The sequence below is a fragment of the Symphalangus syndactylus genome, chromosome 6 (genome assembly GCF_028878055.3).
Source record: "Symphalangus syndactylus isolate Jambi chromosome 6, NHGRI_mSymSyn1-v2.1_pri, whole genome shotgun sequence".
NCBI lineage: Eukaryota > Metazoa > Chordata > Mammalia > Primates > Hylobatidae > Symphalangus > Symphalangus syndactylus.
Genome location: NC_072428.2, coordinates 121342769 through 121363685, shown reverse-complemented (window position 1 = coordinate 121363685; position 20917 = coordinate 121342769). Strand labels below are relative to the sequence as shown.

The 20917-nt window shown below is 36.6% G+C and overlaps 1 protein-coding gene across 6 annotated transcripts in view; it reads right to left on the bottom strand.

Moving 5' to 3' along the window:
- The window catches only part of MKLN1 (muskelin 1), a 397154-nt gene that overhangs the window by 29637 nt on the left and 346600 nt on the right, over positions 1–20917 (bottom strand). For all 6 annotated transcript variants that reach the window (XM_055284047.2, XM_055284046.2, XM_063641641.1 and 3 more), the window contains 2 exons: positions 19230–19451; positions 14998–15127 (listed from right to left, as the gene is read on the bottom strand). In XM_055284047.2, the coding sequence (XP_055140022.1) occupies positions 14998–15127; positions 19230–19451 (352 nt within the window). The remainder of the gene's footprint in view (positions 1–14997; positions 15128–19229; positions 19452–20917) is intronic.

Sequence of the window (20917 nt, the reverse complement as noted above, 5' to 3'; positions counted from 1 at the left end):
TGGAGTGCAATGGCACAGTTTCAGCTGACTGCAACTTCCGCCTCCCGGGTTCAAGCGATTCTCCTGTCTCAGCCTCCCGAGTAGCTGGGACTACAGGCACGTGCCACCACGCATGGCTAATTTTGTATTTTTAGTGGAGACGGGGTTTCTCCATGTTGGTCAGGCTGGTCTCAAACTCCCAACCTCAGGTGATCCTCCTGCCTCAGCCTCCAAAAGTGTTGGGATTACAGGCATTAGCCACCACGCCTGGCCGTTCATCTGTTTTAATAATTCTGCTTTACAGCACGTATGTCATAAGTTTACTCATTTTTTTTTTTGAGACAGCTGTAGTCCTCAACTGTCTAGTTATGTCAGTATGCAAGGTAATGTTTTTCAGGGAATCAGCTCTTCTTTCTGGTAAGATATACTGGAGAGGACTCAAAGGCCAGGCCTTAACTGGTAGAGATTAAGGAAAATAGAGAGGAAAAGTCATAGGGTTGTGAAGCATAGGCACAAAGAACCAAGAATCATTTCCACATATGATCACGCCCCTATGCAACAGTTTTGTACCTTTAAACCCTTCAGAGGAAGGAGAAGGCAGTCTCCCTGGACAAAGGGAGAAGAGAAGAAGAAATGAACTATTGAGAACAGATGGTCGGTCCACATGTTTTCATCGACTCTGAACTCCAGCAGGGTTTCTGCACTGCCATAATGTTTGCCCACCAAATTCTGACACTAGTGGGATACACTACCGCTGCTAGTTTCTATAGTGAAAGGGTAAAAATTAACTGAAGGGTAATCTGGGGGAGAGTGAGCATTCAGTCTCATTTAAGGAGTTTCTGGAATCCAGCTGCTCTCAATTTTATTTCTCTGGAGTTGATTCTGGGGAAGGGAATCAGCAGCCTGTGTCAGTTTGCTACTTTGGCAGAAGTACTTTTCGTTTTTTTTTTTTTTTTTTTTTTTTTTTTTTTTTTTTTTGAGACGGAGTCTCGCTCTGTCGCCCAGGGTGGAGTGCAGTGGCGCAATCTCGGCTCACTGCAAGCTCCGCCTGCCGGGTTCACGCCATTCTCCTGCCTCAGCCTCTCCGAGTAGCTGGGACTACAGGCGCCCGCCACCACGCCCGGCTAATTTTTTTTTTTTGTATTTTTTAGTAGAGACGGGGTTTCACCGTGGTCTCGATCTCCTGACCTTGTGATCCACCCGCCTCGGCCTCCCAAAGTGCTGGGATTACAAGCGTGAGCCACCGCGCCCGGCCAGTACTTTTCGTTTTATAGCATTCTATGTTATTTGAGTTTTGCTTTATTGATCATGTAAACTGCATTACTTTTATAATAATTATAATAATAAAAATGAAAGCTGGTTAAATAAAAATGGCATTATCAAAAAACAAAAAGACCTAAAAGGTCAAAACCAAGAAAGCAGCTTTCATTCCAATATGGCAAAACTATTAATACAGTTTTCTGTACTGATTTTCTTTGCAAGATGAAAACAAGGCTATCTTTTTAATTTTTAACAGTTGCTTTTCTCTTTTTTTTTTTGTTTTGAGACAGAGTCTCTCTCTGTCACTCAGGCTGGAATGCAATAATGTGAATTCAGTTCACTGCAACCTCTGCCTCCGAAGTTCCAGCAACTCTCCTGCCTCAGCCTCCTGAGTAGGTGGGACAACAGGCGTGCATCACCATGCCAGGCTAACTTTTGTATTTTTAGTAGAGCCGAGGTTTCACTATGTTGGCCAGGCTGATCTTGAACTCCTGACCTCAGGTGATCCTCCTGCCTAGGCCTCCCAAAGTGTTGGGATTACAGGCGTGAGCCACCACGCCTGGCCAATTTAACAGTTTCTAATGGGTATAGCAGGGGGAGGAGGGAAGGACAAAAGATCTGCAACATAAACGATTTTAAAAACTTTAAGATTCAACTGCTAAAAAGCTCAACTAAATGCCAGGACCTTAACCATTCTTTAACCTTAACCAGTTTAGACGCTGACTCACAAAGAAAAATTATCAAGCAGATCAGTAAACGTTAATCATTAACATATTTTGAAAGAACATTTATCTGAAAAAACAGAAAATAAGAATGATACAACAATTATCACTGCCAACTCGTTATTTTTAGAATTGTTTTAGGAAGTTACAATGATAATCCTTCAACTCAATTTCTTCTTTAACATCTTTAAAACTCAAAATAGAACAGCTAAAGGGGAAGTAAAAAAATTTTATCTATATGTCTGAATCACATCTTTTCTCTTCCTTCCTTGGTTTATCCTCTAAGCAAATGGGAGAGATTGTCAGAATATTTAACATAAAGAAACCCTGTGGGAGGGGGGATAAAAAAAAAGTTAACAAATATTTTCGAAGTCCTTTGAATTCCTGAGGAAGATATGTTATTGCATTACCTTATGAATTAATCTCAACTCTATTTTTGCTTCATGGTCCAACACACATATTCATTACTGATTAGCTAAGACAAAGGAAAAGAACAGTTTCAGAGCTGTCACAGAAATACAGAATCTAATAAAAAACAGTTTTCCATGAATTCACTATTTGTTAGGATATTTTCAGCTCCAAGTAATAGAAAACCTAACTAACAGTAGATTAATTAGCTCATGTAACAAAATTTTGCAAGTAGACAGCTCCAAGATTGTTTCAGAGTTCAACCAAATCATGGTGCTAGGTTAACTTTCTGCAATTTTCTTGGTTACCTTCTCATTTTTGAAATTTGCCAATACCAACATAAAGTATCACATCCTTATATAGAGCACCCAAAGCAGGGAGGCAAAGAATTCTTTCAGCATCTCTCTATTATCATCAGGGAAGACATTTTTGTCAAATGTCCTCCAGTAGACTTTATGTCTCACTGGCCAGAACTGTGTCACATGGGAGGAAGGTAAAGTGAAACAATTTGCCAAAGGATAATAATGACTGGTTTAGACTAATCATGATTCACCATTCATCCCCTGGGGTTAGGAAACTTGCCATTAAACAAAATTATGGTTTGGTTAACAGAAGAAAGGGCCAATGACTCTTGGATAAGCAAACAACAGTGTCTGTCACATCCTTCTCTTTGAAAGTTGGGACATTTTAAATGTTGGATGGGGCCCTATTAAGCACTAGCAACAACTCCAGTTCAGAACTCACTTCTATTATTTTACTTGAATCTTTCTACCACTCATCATTTATTTTTTGTAAATTTGTAACTAGCTTTTGACACTCAACAATATTTACTGATTTATCTCAGCTGTATTAAGCTACAAAAAACTGAACTCATTGAATGGATCAATTTATTTACTGGTGGACAATCAAATAAATAAAAATCAAATAAGCTGATGGTCAATCCGTCTTCAGATTTTTTCTCCTTGCATACAATACTACAATAAATATCTCTGTTTAGATTATTTTTTGTGGATCTATAAAAGTACATGAGTAGGAAAAGTTCCTGGGGTAAAATGCTTAGTCAAAAAAATATATTTTTTGTATTTTAACAGATAAGGATAAAGTACTGTTAAAAAAAAAAAAAAAGGCTGTACCAAATACATTTCAACCAGAATGTAAGATACCTGCTTCCTCATGGCCATACCAACATTCACTGAGTGATTTTTTAATTTACACTTAAAAGTTATGAATAAAGCTGAGCATCTGTACATGTGTAAATTTACTGGCAATATGAATTATTTTTTCTCTGAAATATCTACTCACGTAATTTGTCATTGTTCTACTACAGGATTATCCACTTTTTATTGGCTTATAAGAGCCTTTTGTTCATTGTAGGAAATAAGCTTTGTCTTAATTGCTAGCTTGTCATTATTTGATATTTTAACAATTTTTTATATTTTTTAATTTTGCAAAAATCCAACATTCCTTTTCTTTATGATTTCTGGGTTTGTGGCATGTTTAGAAAGGTCTTCTCCTAATCCTAGATTATTAAAAACAATTGGAATTATAATTTTATTTCTTAAGTATGAAACTTAAGTTCACCTAGAATTTTCTTTGATGTACAAAAGTCAAGTAGGGATCCAGATTTTCCCATTCATTCATATTTATTTATTTACTTATTTAAAGACAAAGAGTCTTGCCGTTGCCCAGGCTGGAGTCAGATTTTCCTATTTTTAAAATACTGCCAAGTCTTAAGCAATCTCTCCATGTCATATATTGTTTAATCTATTCTACCTCTCCGACTGGAAATGCCAACTTTACCATATACTAAATTCTCATGTGTATTTGGGGACATTTTTATACTATCTGTTCTATTTCATCCCATTAGTCTGTACCAAATTGTAGCTTTATAAATATCTGGTAGTGCCAGTACTACTTCATTAACTTTCAAAATTGTTGTTAGTGTTCTTGCATGTTTGTTTTTACATGTGAACTTTAATTCTTATTTACTATCAAGTAACCTAAATATCATATCTAAAAATATAAAATACTTCTGTAAGTTTGTAACTAGCAAAAACATCCCTGGGAGGGTGGAAGGGGGAAATTAGGGAAAGTTATTATTACCAATAATTTTGAGAGGGAAAAAAGTAGATACTCTGTTTGAATAATGACACACCAAATACAAAAGATACTAAACTGACAGCAATGAAGCCTACTTATGTTGAAAATAAGTGCTACCATTTTCTAGTTCAGTAACTAATCTATGTTAATGACAGCAAATCATTAGCTTCAAAGTCTTCTCTGTGTTGCTAGTTTGGCTTTACTCATTTAATTGGTAAAAGTATAAAAGGCTCAGAAACATAAAGAGTTATGACTATACTAATTTTTTAAAATGTCAGTAAGCACAATAAGCACATTCCCAGGGCCAAAATGAAAATCAGTATGATTTTGCTTTTAAGGTTTTCATAAAAATTTATTTATAGATAAATCAAGTTCTGTAGACGTAACTCACATAGCCCTCATATCTTAGTTTCACAGCCTGATAACAGCAGAAGGGAATGAAATTTAATTTTCAAAATTTTGGAGCTAAATGAGGTCTTATGATCAATTGGTCCAATCGCCTCATTTTCAGATGAATAATCAGGTTCAGAGAAGTTATATAATTTTTTTAGAATTACAGAGGGATGAGTGGCAGACCCAGACAAAGAGAGACCAAGTCTTCTGATTCTCAATTTGCTATTCTTTCAATCGTACCAATCTGCTACAATGGTTAGAACAGGATGGAATAAACAATGGTAGATGTGGAGAAACAGAGTGGACGAATTTAAAGATCAAAACAAGTAAATACATAAAACTACTAAAGAACAAGGATCAGGTTGTAAGACCTCAGTATTACCAATACTTGACTTAGCATTTGGCAAATGAAGAAGGTTCAATATATGCTTCTTACTTGAATGAATACGAACAGGAGAAGGCACTCTTACTATAGTAGAGTGAGTTTCTATAGCAAACTACAAAACTCTGGTGGTGTGACAGACCATCTTCTACACATAAGTTTCAATTAGTGTTAAATACAGAGCTTACATATGGGGAATCTGCTAAACCCCTTGTGTTCACAGTCTCACTGCCAAAAGTTTCTCAGAAATAAACTCAAGTTTTAGATATGCTGAATTTTGATGTAATTATGTATGTATTAGACACAATGCTAATAAATCCCTTAAAGCAGCTGCCAATCCATTGATTTAAATTATAATTTCCTTCTGAGGAGAGCATAAAATTGTTACGCTGTAGTTTAAAAATAAGCATTAAAGTTTCTTCAGATCTGTAGATGTTAAATCTAAGACGGTACATTCAGATAATTATAAAGAGCAACAATTTAAGATTTTATAGTATCTGACAATACAGAATTATATAAACAGCAATAATTTTACTATTAGCTATACCATCTCGGTGATCTCAATAGTTCAAACATTTATTCTATGAGCTCAAACAATCCCATTTGATACATTGTAAGTACAATTTTAATCAAATAAGCCACATTACTGAATCACAGACAAACACAGTAATTATATGTTAAGTCCATCTCAAATTACGGTAATTAACTGTAGTAAAAAATCTTTAGAACAACAGTTAACAAACAACAGAATGATTAATAAGCTACAGAGCATCTACATAATGGATAAAATTGGTGTTTTCTAAGAATATTTAAAAATGTGGGAATTTAAATAGTATTCTGCCTTCTTAAAAGTACTTTTCACAGCTTACAATAATCTAGTAAGAGAGAAAAACTGTATTTTTTAAAAGTGAGGTAAAAGTAATTCTATGGGAGGACAACATAATATACCATGGTTCTGATGTGAGGTTTTCTAAACAGTCTAACTTAGTTCAGTAAAAGACTTTTAGGAGATGTAGAATACTGAAACCATTGAATACTCTTTAAGAAATCATGAACAAAGTCTGTATATTTCAGCTGATCCTTGTATAGGTTTTGAAAAGCACAGTCAAGATTTTACAGCCAGATGAATACTTAGAATTGCGTTAACAATGATGGCTACAGCCACATGTTTTTAAATTTCTTTCTTTTTTTTTTTTTTTTTTTGAGAAGGAGTCTCTCTCTTTCACCCAGGCTGGAGTGCAGTGGTGCGATCTTGGCTCACTGCAGACTCCACATCCCGGGGTTCACACCATTCTCCTGCCTCAGCCTCCCAAGTAGCTGGGACTACAGGCGCCCGCCACCTCGCCCGGCTAATTTTTTGTATTTTTAGTAGAGACGGGGTTTTCACTGTGTTAGCCAGGATGGTCTCGATCTCCTGACCTCGTGATCCACCTGCCTTGGCCTCCCAAAGTGCTGGGATTACAGGCATGAGCCACCGCGCCCGGCATGTTTTAAAATTTCTAACCTGGGCTTACGGCATTAGAGAATTTTGGGAGACAAAGATCTACAAGCCAAGATCTGAGAGGTAAGCAGTACAAGTTAGCTAGATTTTGGAGGGGAGAGGAAAGTGATTCAGGTAGGAGGAATAGCATGGGCAACTCTCAAAGGCAAGTTAAAACACACTATCTATAAAGATTTAATATTCGGTGGTCCTTTAACAGAGAGTTGGTGGCAAGAAGAGTACAGATAGCAAGAATAGGACTGTGAGAACTAAACGGGCACATCATAAAAGAGTCTGTGAATTATGTTAAGTTTAGACTTAATCCTGAGGGCAGGGAGAAATCATTAAAAGATTTAAAGTGAGGAAGAACACCCACCAGGTTTATATTTTTAAAAATATGTTCTTTTCTTCACTAGCACTAATCTAAAGGTAAGGTTGTCACTTTATTTTTCCTCTCCGTGTACAACCATAACTCCATGAAGATAGGGCCCTCATTCACAGTTGTATTCCTAGCACGTAGCTTATTGTCTGGCACCTAACAGGTGACCAAAAAATATATGCTGTATAAATGTTAAGGCATATGGTTCTATTATTTACTGGTAACACAGAATAGCTGTATCCTGCTTGCAGTGTGGAGAATGGGTTGTGGGGAGGGGTACATAGGGACAGGAAATCTAGAGACAGAGGCCAAACAGGTGATGTTAGCCCAAACTAGTTCATAGTGAAGCAGCAATGGGAACAGAGAGAAGATGAGGCAAAATTGGCATGACTTGATGTTAACTGGCTAGATTAGTGAACCTGAGGGTAGTATTAACATCCTCTTGTGAAAATTAAGGCACCCAACAGTAACACCAGCCAAAACTAGAGGGTTAACCCATCTCTACTCCTAGAGTAGCCATGGACAGAGATGCTATTTTCCTTAAGATCTAATTTGGGTCATCTACAAATGTGGAAGCAAAAGCTGAGACATTAGGTAACTTGCCTAAAGTTAACTAAAGACTGAAATAGACTCCGGAGAGCTAGAACAGTGGTTTTCAATCCCAGCCGCACATTAGAATCCTCTAGGAGAGAGAAAATTGGGGAAGGAGTATAAGGGACATGGGAAAAAGAATGGGAAGGAGGGAAAAGGAAGAAAGTGAGAGAGGCAGAGATGAGGGGAAAAAAAAAACAGAAAAAAAGAGAATAATTTCCATTTCACTCTAATATGCTAACAGAGCCACTGAGGTTCCTCAATTCCAAGTATAACTGCAACAGTTTTAGGTGGGAAATTTTTCCAAGTAATTCTAACCAGATGCTCAACCCTGCCATAAAAATCCTTAGTAAACAAGCCTTTGAACAGTGCAACTCACAGGAATATTGTCAAAATTAACCACTTGGAAAATGTACACCTAGACAAAGAAGTGGCATTTTAAAAACTTAGATCAAGACACTGATATTAAACCTTTGAATAATCTCCTATTTTATTCAGAAAAAAAATCCAAACTCCTTGCATTTGTAACAAGGCACTAAATACTCCAACTCTTATCTCTGTACCTCTAACCTAGTTTCATACCAACTTTCCCGATCCTCAATACGTACCAGTCCCACTATTTCCAAACACCCCAGGATCCTTCTTGCTTTGGGAACTCTGTACTTGTTCTTCTCTCAGTTCTTCACATGGTTCTTCCTAATTCTCTACTTTTCATCTTAAATCTTAAAGATTACCTCCTCAAAGATGGCTTCCCAACCTACTCTGTCTAAATGAGACTTCCCTTGTTATTCATTATCACAGCATCCAGTGTGTTTTATTCACAGTACTTAGAACACAACTGCAGGTCTCTCTCCACTAGAATGTGAGTCCTCTAAGGAAAAGGATCTTATCCTCCAGGTCCATAGATGAATCCCAAGTGCCTAAAATAATATTGGGCCTATAGAAGACAATGAACTAAGTGGGGAGGGAAGGAGGAAGGGAGAGGGACAAACTTAGATGCTAGTAGATGGTCAACAAATATTATTAATGAATTTATTTGCATTGTGGGAAAATTCAATTATGTAAACCAATTACACACTGAACATACACAGTAAAAAATGGTGATTCTGATTTTAGAAAAATTGAATATAGCAGTAATTAAAGAATGAATCCGTTTGTCTTTTCTAATAATATCTCCAGTTCACATTAATAAAACCACAATGGGGAAAAAACCCACAATTTAATGTAAATTTTAAAATAGAATATAAACTTGTATCAACTTTTATACAATAAATAAGTTTTAAAAAGACGAGACAGAAATATATCAAAATTTTAACAAGTTACCTCTGGACAGTTTGATATATTTTCTTTTTTGCATCTTCTTTATTTTTCAAATTCTCTACAATGAGCATATTTTTACTTTTATGACCACAACAAAACTGAATAAAAAGAATAATTGCCACACTTCTCTAAAGCTAGCCATAACCATGATTGAAGAATAATTGTCGATACTGTATATTATTACATAATTTTAACTCATTAAAAAATTGTTTTGAATGACAGTCATTAAAGCCTACTTGTCATGGTGGATTTTTATTTTACTAGTTCTCTGTTACTATCACTCTTTGCCACTTTTTTTTTTTTTTTTTGAGACGGAGTCTCGCTCTGTCGCCCAGGCTGGAGTGCAGTGGCGTCATATCGGCTCACTGCAAGCTCCACCTCCCAGGTTCACGCCATTCTCCTGCCTCAGCCTCCCGAGTAGCTGGGACTACAGGTGCCCACCACCATGCCCGGCTAATTTTTTTGTATTTTTAGTGTAGATGGGGTTTCACCATGTTAGCCAGGATGGTCTCGATCTCCTGACCTCGTGATCCCCCTGTCTTGGCCTCCCAAAGTGCTGGGATTACAGGCGTAAGCCACCTCGCCTGGCCGCCACTTTTTTCTTTTAATCTTGGGCAGTAGTTTAGCATGGCAGAAACACCTTCCTTGCACTCAAACTTCTAAATCCCAGCTCTATCATTATCTAGTTGCGTAACTGTTTTCATCTTGTACATTAGAATAACACCACCAATTAAAGATATTCTGGTATATGGTAGGGTCTAAATAAAGAATAGTAATTATTATCCATTGGAATCTATTACCTACTAGCTAGATTATAAGCAATTTGAGAAACTGTGATTGCCTTGTTCCACTGTGCCCGTAGTCTAGCACTGAGTCAGCATGTCATAATTTTCAACATATTGTCATATCAATTACCATCTTCACTACCTTTTTCAGGGAGAGCCATGTTAGGATTGTAGAAGGAGTATTACCTCTCTCCTGCTATTTTATTTTTATTTTATAGAGATGAGGGCTAACTATGCTGCCCAGGCTAGTCTCAAACTCCTGGGCTCAAGCAGTCCTCTCACCTTAGCCTCCCAAAGTGCTGGAATTAAAGACGTGAGCCACCGCACCTGGCCCTCCTAGTTATTTTAATGGTAAGTTAGAATAACTCTTAAAAGCCAAAAAAAGTCAAATATTAAATCACATAGCTCTACACTCTCCTACGGTAACAGTAAATAAATGAGTAAATAAGACAATTTTAGATAGGGTAAATAATGTTATTACCTATTTAGGTCCGTATTTCTAAATCACATGCTAAGCTGCTATTTTAGACATTACCTACTGATTTCCTGTTGTAATAGACGAAGATGTTTACTACACTTACACTATCTTCCCACTATATTTCATCCCAATTTTTGGTTAAACTGACTGTAGTTCTGCATTTTGATTAGGGAAATACTGCTCACCGTAAAGCCAAGAAATTAACTGTGATAGTGTCTCCTTTTTTATAAAAAGTTTCACTTTTCCTGTTGTGTCCCTATCCTTTGTTTTTTACATTAGATGCTATTTATACTCATCAACAGATTTTTCTTCCAAATACCTAACATATCTATTGAGTCTACTTTTATCTGGAAACCTCCTTTTTGTAGAGACAGGGTCTTGCTTTGTTGCTCAGGCTGGTCCTAAACTCCTAGATTCAAGCAATCCTCCCATGTCAGTCTCTGGACTAGCTGGAATTACAGGCACATACGACTGTGCCTTGCCTATCTTTTGTTCTTTTGTTTGTTTTAAAACAAGTTTTTCGATGTGCTGCTGGATTCGGTTTGCCAGTATTTTATTGAGGATTTCTGCATCAATGTTCATCAAGGATATTGGTCTGAAATTCTCTTTTTTGGTTATGTCTCTGCCAGGCTTTGGTATCAGGACGATGCTGGCTTCATAAAATGTGTTAGGGAGGATTCCCTCTTTTTCTATCAATTGGAATAGTTTCAGAAGGAATGGTACCAGTTCTTCCTTGTACCTCTGGTAGAATTCGGCTGTGAATCCATCAGGTCCTGGACTCTTTTTGGTTGGTAAGCTATTGATTATTGCCACAATTTCAGAGCCTGTTATTGGTCTATTCAGAGATTCAACTTCTTCCTGGTTTAGTCTTGGGAGGGTGTATTTGTCGAGGAATTTATCCATTTCTTCTAGATTTTCTAGTTTATTTGCATAGAGGTGTTTGTAGTATTCTCTGATGGTAGATTGTATTTCTGTGGGATCGGTGGTGATATCCTCTTTTTTATTTTTTATTGCATCTATTTGATTCTTCTCTCTTTTCTTCTTTATTAGTCTTGCTAGCGGTCCATCAATTTTGTTGATCTTTTCAAAAAACCAGCTCCTGGATTCATTAATTTTTTGAAGGGTTTTTTGTGTCTCTATTTCCTTCAGTTCTGCTCTGATTTTAGTTATTTCTAGCCTTCTGCTAGCTTTTGAATGTGTTTGCTCTTGCTTTTCTAGTTCTTTCAATTGTGATGTTAGGGTCTCAATTTTGGATCTTTCCTGCTTTCTCTTGTGGGCATTTACTGCTATAAATTTCCCTCTACACACTGCTTTGAATGTGTCCCGGAGATTCTGGTATGTTGTGTCTTTGTTCTCGTTGGTTTCAAAGAACATCTTTATTTCTGCCTTCATTTCATTATGTACCCAATAGTCATTCAGGAGCAGGTTGTTCAGTTTCCATGTAGTTGAGCGGTTTTGAGTGAGTTTCTTAATCCTGAGTTCTAGTTTGATTGCACTGTGGTCTGATCAAGCAGGCTTCATCCCTGGGATGCAAGGCTGGTTCAACATACGCAAATCAATAAATGTAATCCAGCATATAAACAGAACCAAAGACAAAAACCACATGATTATCTCAATAGATGCAGAAAAGGCCTCTGACAAAATTCAACAACCCTTCATGCTAAAAACTCTCAATAAATTAGGTATTGATGGGACGTATCTCAAAATAATAAGAGCTATCTATGACAAACCCACAGCCAATATCACACTGAATGGGCAAAAACTGCAAGCATTCCCTTTGAAAACTGGCACAAGACAGGGATGCCTTCTCTCACCACTCCTATTCAACATAGTGCTGGAAGTTCTGGCCAGAGCAATCAGGCAGGAGAAGGAAATAAAGGGTATTCAATTAGGAAAAGAGGAAGTCAAATTGTCCCTGTTTGCAGATGACATGATTGTATATCTAGAAAACCCCATCGTCTCAGCCCAAAATCTCCTTAAGTTGATTAGCAACTTCAGCAAAGTCTCAGGATACAAAATCAATGTACAAAAATCACAAGCATTCTTGTACACCAATCACAGACAAACAGAGAGCCAAATCATGAGTGAACTCCCATTCACAACTGCTTCAAAGAGAATAAAATACCCTAGGAATCCAACTTACGAGGGATGTGAAGGACCTCTTCAAGGAGAACTACAAACCACTGCTCAATGAAATAAAAGAGGATACAAACAAATGGAAGAACATTCCATGCTCATGGGTTAGAAGAATCAATATCGTGAAAATGGCCATACTGCCCAAGGTAATTTATAGATTCAATGCCATCCCCATCAAGCTACCAATGACTTTCTTCACAGAATTGGAAAAAACTACTTTAAAGTTCATATGGAACCAAAAAGAGTCCGCATCGCCAAGTCAATCCTAAGCCAAAAGAACAAAGCTGGAGGCATCACGCTACCTGACTTCAAACTATACTACAAGGCTACAGTAAACAAAACAGCATGGTACTGGTACCACAACAGAGACATAGATCAATGGAACAGAACAGAGTCCTCAGAAATGATGCCGCATATCTACAACTATCTGATCTTTGACAAACCTGACAAAAACAAGAAATGGGGAAAGCATTCCCTATTTAATAAATGGTGCTGGGAAAACTGGCTAGCCATATGTAGAAAGCTGAAACTGGATCCCTTCCTTACACCTTATACAAAAATTAATTCAAGATGGATTAAAGACTTAAATGTTAGACCTAAAACCATTAAAATCCTACAAGAAAACCTAGGCAATACCATTCAGGACATAGGTGTGGGCAAGGACTTCATGTCTAAAACACCAAAAGCTATGGCAACAAAAGCCAAAATTGACAAATGGGATCTAATTAAACTAAAGAGCTTCTGCACAGCAAAAGAAACTACCATCAGAGTGAACAGGCAACCTACAGAATGGGACAAAATTTTTGCAACCTACTCATCTGACAAAGGGCTAATATCCAGAATCTACAATGAACTCAAATTTACAAGAAAAAAACAAACAACCCCATCAAAAAGTGGGTGAAGGACATGAACAGACACTTCTCAAAAGAAGACATTTATGAAGCCAAAAAACACATGAAAAAATGCTCATCATCACTGGCCATCAGAGAAATGCAAATCAAAACCACAGTGAGATACCATCTCACACCAGTTAGAATGGCCATCATTAAAAAGTCAGGAAACAACAGGTGCTAGAGAGGATGTGGAGAAATAGGAACACTTTTACACTGTTGGTGGGACTGTAAACTAGTTCACCCATTGTGGAAGTCAGTGTGGCGATTCCTCAGGGATCTAGAACTAGAAATACCATTTGACCCAGCCATCCCATTACTGGGTATATACCCAAAAGATTATAAATCATGCTGCTATAAAGACACATGCACACGTATGTTTATTGAGGCACTATTCACAATAGCAAAGACTTGGAATCAACCCAAATGTCCAACAATGATAGACTGGATTAAGAAAATGTGGCACATATACACCATGGAATACTATGCAGCCATAAAAAATGATGAGTTCATATCCTTTGTAGGGACATGGATGAAACTGGAAAACATCATTCTTAGTAAACTGTCATAAGGACAAAAAACCAAACACCACATGTTCTCACTCATGGGTGGGAATTGAACAATGAGAACACATGGACACAGGAAGGGGAACATCACACTCTGGGGACTGTTGTGGGGTGGGGGAAGGGGAGAGGGACAGCATTAGGAGATATACCTAATGCTAAATGACGAGTTAATGGGTGCAGCAAAACAACATGGCACATGGATACATATGTAACAAACCTGCACATTGTGCGCATGTACCCTAAAACCCTAAAGTATAATAAAAAAAAAAAAAAAACAAGTTTTTCTTCTTAAATGTGAACAAATATTTTAATTAAAAAATATTTTTGTTGTTTTTTTTTAGAGGAAGCTTGTATTAATCAATAAAATATCCAGAAACAATGTCTGTGAAACAGGTGCTTTTATCCACATTTGGCAAAAGAGTCAGTAATAAAAATACCAATTTATAAGCAACAGCTAAAAAGAAAAGCAAGCTGATCTAATTTCTCACCCTATTGTTCAAATTAGCATTTTAAACCATTGCACCTTAATCAAAGCCACTCTTTTACCTACAATAATACATAGGCAAAGCAACTACTATGTAGGGTAACTATAAATGATCAAAACAGGACACTTTTGAAAATGAATGGAGCACTATTAATAATTATGCCAGGGCAATATGCATAATCTAAGCAAACCAGCCATTCCATTACTAATAACCTCCTAGATGCTGAGCTTTTAAACTTACAAGGTGTTATCAATCCCATGAAGTTCCCCCCTTAAGACACACAGCCTACTATGCTAGTGCCTAATATAAAGATCACTACAGTGAAAACAGAAGATGAAAAAAATTAGCAAACACAGAATAAAAAGTTTTTAAAGTATTGATTCTTGCAACACCCCCCCCAACAAGCACACACACAATTCATTTAGCAATTCACATATTTTCTGCTTGAAGGAAATAATAATTCACATGTTTAAAAATAGATAGAATTGAATAAGCTGGTAGAATTTTCTTTCTCTTACTTGGAATTACTCAATTAAAGAAATAAAGAAAGGGTGAAAAATGATTAGAAAGAAAAGAGAATGAACTGCAGTTTTCTACCTAAAGTAGTTAAGACATGAGAGAAGAAATCACTCAATGCCCTTACCCATCCCAGAGTCTTTCTTGGTGCCATCTGATATTATGTCTACATGATCAGAGTCCACATCATAACTAAAGAAATCATTCAAATAGGTCTTTGATCGCTGGCCACCAAATACATATAAGCAACGATTTTTCTGAAAAAGAAGAAAAAAAAGAAGAAAGGAGTAACTTGTCACTTCCATGAAGAACTCAGAATGATCCTTTAAAAACGTAAACCTCTACAAAAGTAATTTTATAACAGATCCCAATGGAGTACTATGCTGGAATAAAAGGGAAAGAGGAAGCTCTCTACATATTGCTAAAAGGTGATCTCTAGGACATCCTGTTAAAGAAGAAAAGCAAGGTGCAGAATGATATATACAGGTTCCTTCTTCCTTTGTGTAGGAATGGAGAAGAAGGAATATCTGTGTATGAGACAAAAAGAGAGGGAGAGAGGGAAAGAGAAAGTGAGAGAGGGGAAAAGCCAGAGAGCATGCAAGCGAGAGCAAGAGTAGAGATTGCTTCTATTTTTGAAAAACAAAGGAAGGATAAACCAAAACCTAATAAAAGACAGTTACCTATAGTGGCAGGAACAGAGCAGGAAGACCTCTCCAAAAATACCTTAACATATGGTTTTGACTTTAGAACCATGTATATGCTTTTATTTAATTAGAAGACAAAATTAACTAAAAAAAAAAAAAAAAAAATCCAACAACAAATAAACCTATCTGTATATAAAGATATACTCAGACAGAGAAATAGTATTTCTAGTGATTTTAATACATACTTTTTGACTACCCATCCCTAGAAGTCTAAATCCTAAACAGAAAAATAATCAGAAACCAACGTTAAACAGCACTCAGTGATTCTGTTGTTAGTTTTTTTACTGTGAAAGCTATTATAGACAGACAAAGCAAGTAATATTATGAAGTAGGATTTTAACCTTAAAAGACACAAAAATAGGCCAGGCGTGGTGGCTCAGACCTGTAGTCCTAGCATTTGGGCAGGCCAAGGTGGGAGGATTGCTTGAGACCAGCCTGGGCAACACAGCAAGGCCCTGTCTCCTCCTCTTCTTCTTCTGCTACTACTACTACTACTACTACTACTAGGACTATTACTACTACTACTACTACTACTACTACTACGACTACTACTACTACTACTACGACTACTACTACTACTACACTACTATACCACTACTATTACTACTACTACTACTATATTACTTTACTATACTACTACCACTACTACTACCACTACTACTACTACTACTACTACTACTACTGCTGCTGCTGCTCAAAACCCAGGTGTGGTGACCTGTAGTTTTAGCTACTTGGGATGCTAAGGTGAGAGGATCATTTGAGCCCTGACATTCAAGGCTGTAGTGAGCTATGATCTGCACTCCAGTCGGGGTGGCAGAGCAAGACCCTATCTCTAAAAAAAGAAAAGATATAAAGTTACAAAACAGAAGACATTAAGATAAAAAATATTTTATTTGAGTCAGACATATCAGTATGAACTCATGATTTAATTTTTCTCTTACAAAAAAAGATACATAAATATGTTGTGGGGGGGTGCTCCTACTAGCCAAAGAGAAAAATTTGAGCATCAAGAAAGTGGCCAGGTACAGTGGCTCATGCCTGTAATACCAACACTTTAGGAGGCAGAGGCAGGTGGATCACCTGAGGTCAGGAGTTCGAGACCAGCCTGGCCAACATGATGAAACCCTGTCTTTACTAAATACAAAAAATTAGCCGGGCGTGGTGGTGCATGCCTGTAATCCCAGCTACCTGGGAGGCTGAAGCAGGAGAATCGCTTGAAATCGGGAGGCAGAGGTTGCAGTGAGCCAAGATTGCACCATTGCACTCCAGCCTGGGCAACAAAAGCAAAACTCCGTCTCAAAATTAAAGAAGCAGAATGACAGCATTGGATATAAATACATCAGATTTGTAAAATACTTCATAATAAAATTTTTGTACACATATCATTGCTTAACTTTGGAGCCTCAAAGTTAACTCATCAATATGAAAATCAATAAAGAAAAACAATGAAACATTTATACTGCCTATTCAGTATGCTTTACATTTCAGGGTAACCAAAAAGTTAATGAGAGGAATTTTTTTTTTTTTTTCCCTGTAATAGGAGAATCACACACTTAACAAATGCAGAGGAAATGATGTCATTAGAAAAATCACCGTCTTATACATCCTAACGAAATTTAGGTAATGAATGGCTACAAAAACCATTAGGTAAAAGTTTGAAAGAAAACTTTATAATTGATCAGTCAGGCTAATAACACCCAAACCTATTAACATCATTAAAAGTATGACAACCAGTTATTAAATGCCTCTTTATATTTTGCAGTCAGAGTGTCTATGAAGTATTCTTGCACATTCTCCCTGGCCCCCCCAAAAAGATAGTTAATCTAAAATCAAGCCTCTGAGTGCAATGACCAGTTTATAGGAAATATGAAAGAGGAACACATTAAATGACACTACGAAGATAAAATCAAAATCAAAACTGGAAATGTGGGAGATTCTAGAGCACAAATGTCTCACTTAGTGTGTTCTGTGTAGGGGGGAACAGGGAATAGGAGGAAAGAGTACTATTACAGTTTTTTAAAAAATGTAAGAGACCTAACAACCAAATGCAAAATACCCTTTTTTGAATCTTGACTTAAACAAAACAACTAAGGTATTTTTCAGTATATTAGAAAAAAAGAACACAGAATATTAAATGATATTAAAGAACTGCTTTTATTTTGGTTGATAATGATATTTCAATTATGTTTCCTTTTTCTTTTTTTTTTTTTAAGAGATAGTATTGCTGTATTGCCCAGGCTGGAGCACAGTGGCTATCACAGGTGCGATCCCACTATCGATCAGCATGGGAGTTTTGACCTAGTCTGTTTCTGACCTAGCCAATTCACCCCTACTTAAGCAAATTGGTGGTCCCTCGCTTATGGGAGGTAACCATACTGATGCCAAACTTAGTATGAACAACTGATCAGCACAGTGCAATGTGGCCCAGAACTGGGCTCCAGCAAATTCTCAGCCTCCTGCGTAGCTGGGACTACAGGTGTACACCAACACACCCAACCGTAATTATGTTTTTAAAAAGTCCTTATCTGTTAGAATTATATACTATAGTAGTATTTACAAGTATAATTATACAGTATCTGGGATCTGCTTTAAAACACTACAGCACATGCTACAATAAGATGTTGTAGAAAAGGAATAATAAAAATTTTAAAAATACTCCAGCATAAAATTTAAGAATAAACTTAAAAATCAAAGAAACATCAAGAAAATGAAATTAAAGTGCTGTATGAAAAATGAACAGATTATTGATAACTGTTGAAACAATGAGCACGTAAAAATGTATTATATTATCCTTTCCACTTTGTAGAGAGAAAAATATGTTTAAAATACATGTTAAAGAACATGTTTAAAATATTTCATGACATTGTTTTAAAGCTGTGTTCACAGAAAGAACACCAAGATTTCATTAAAAAATTTGAAAAGGTTAAAATAAAGTCTGTATGTTGGTTTGCTGATACATTATTTATTATTATTATTATTATTATTAGAGACAGAATATTGCTCTGTCACCCAGGCTGGAGTGATCTTGGCTCACTGCTGCAGCCTTTGCCTTCTGGGTTCAAGCCATTCTCCCACCTCAGCCTCCCAAGTAGCTGGGACTACAGGCACAGGTCACCACGCCAGGCTAATTTTTGTATTTTTACTAGAGATAGGGTTTTGCCATGTTGGCTAGGCTCATCTCAAACTTCTGGAATCAAGTGATCCACTGCGCCTGACCATTGCTGATACATTTAAATTCTAATTCTATAAAATCAAATCTTAAATTCTTTGTACTTAATGAAGAATAGCAGAAGGGAAAATAAGAAAAGAGTAAGAAACTGTCCTTCTAATTACTAAGAGATGTAAGTGGCAAGGCATACGAAAGGAACATAGCTACAAAATCTACATAAGCAGTGAAATGAGTCATAAGATTGCCCAGGTTGGTAGCCAGGTAATAACTATTTAGGAATTACCAGGTTGATGGGAAGAGTCTCATAATTAGCAAACAGTTCACTATTAAAGAAGGTTTGTCTTTCTCTGTCATTGCTACACTAACCATTTACTCTCCTAAGGAAAAGTTTTTATCTCTTCCTAAAGAATTAGATTTCACCATTTCTTTTCCTATCTAGATATACATGACAAAATAACATTTACGCAATGTACGGAATGTTCTTACTGAGTGGAATAGCATGCAGTGTCCTATTCGAGACTGGATGTCCTCAGGCCCAGCATTACAGGAGTCCTCTCGAAGAAGTTTCCAGGTTTGACATTGACAGTTGAAAGCAAACAAGCCACTGAATTGTGGTTCACTGGCTCTGCTGTCATCTACGCTGCCATTACAAGTCAAAATTCTACCACCAAAAGTGTAGATCATATGTTTTTCTGAGTCCATACACATCTATCAGAACAAGGCAACAGATTGAATAGTTTTAGTTTGTTCCTGTCGTATGTGCTAAAACAAAACCAACATGTACAGTTTTACATTCTCAAAAAAAACCTAAACTTTGTCCCCAATGATACTAAATACCACCCCTGATTATCATATGCAAGTTTCTAAATAATTTGTCAAGTTGCCATTTTTCTCAGTGAGAGTAAAGAGCTTTCTGCCTTCTTGAAATTGCATAATTTTTACCAAAATCAACCAATGATACATGAGGCGTTGATTTATACGTAAGAGTGAATACTTATCATATTCTGGGTGAATAGTGATCATACCCTCCTTATAAAAATTCCCTTCTTTCATTCTAGGCAAGCATCCTATTAATATTACTACCATTTACTAAGCGATCAGATATGCAAATAAGAGTGGTGAAGCTAAATTCACCTCTCTGCTTTTTATAAAACCCTTCAAATTATGTTACAAAACAGTAAAAGAAACAAGCAAAAGGACATTTACAACAATCAAGTCTCCAGACTGACTTCTACAGTGTGAAGAACTCTGCCTACTTTTAACATAGCACTATTTAATTTTCTTTGAATTAAGCTATACACTTCATGTTTAAAAGTCAAGCTTTATTCTTCCATTCTTTCAACTCAAGATTATAACTTTTCATAAAAATGTGTGAGAAAACAGCCATCTGTCACGAGACAGTAAGAATCAAATTCTGTTTCAAATAATACATAAATCGAAGTTGGGAATTAGCTGTTGAACGTTAAGTGGCATTTATATAAAGAATAAATTGTGTACACAAAACATAGATGTTTTGCTAAAAAAAATCCAACCATTTGATGTTCAATTCTCCTACCAGATTACTTCTGCTATTTATGTATTTTTTTAAATAAAAGGCTATTTTCATAATTTTTTTTTTTTCCTAGACAGAGTTTCGCTCTTGTTGCCCAGGCTAGAGTGCAACAGCATGAGCTTGGCTCACCACAACCTCTGCCTCCCAGGTTCATGCAATTCTCCTGCCTCAGCCTCCTGGGCAGCTGGGATTACGAGCATATTGGCACCATGCCAGGATAATTTTGTATTTTTAGTAGAGATGGTGTTACTCCATGTAGGTCAGGCTGGTCTTGAACTCTCAACCTCAGGTGATCCGCCTGCCTCGGCCTCCCAAAGTGCTGGGATTACAGGCATGAGCCACCGTGCCTGGCTATTTTCATAATTTTAAAGGTTGTTTTAAAAAACTGTAGTTATTATTAAAAAGAAAAGATTCTAACATCTCCTAATTTTTATCTACCACTAAAAATATCTACCTCATTAGCCATTTCCCAGGTTTCTCAAAGACTTCCATAAATTAAGATGAAAATCTATTCCCCAAGGGTGAAATCTTGGTAAATATGGCTGAAAAACAAAGATGTCTGGAAGTATTCCTATTTTTTAAATGATCATATAGTTAAAATTAGCACACTGCTGAAAACAAG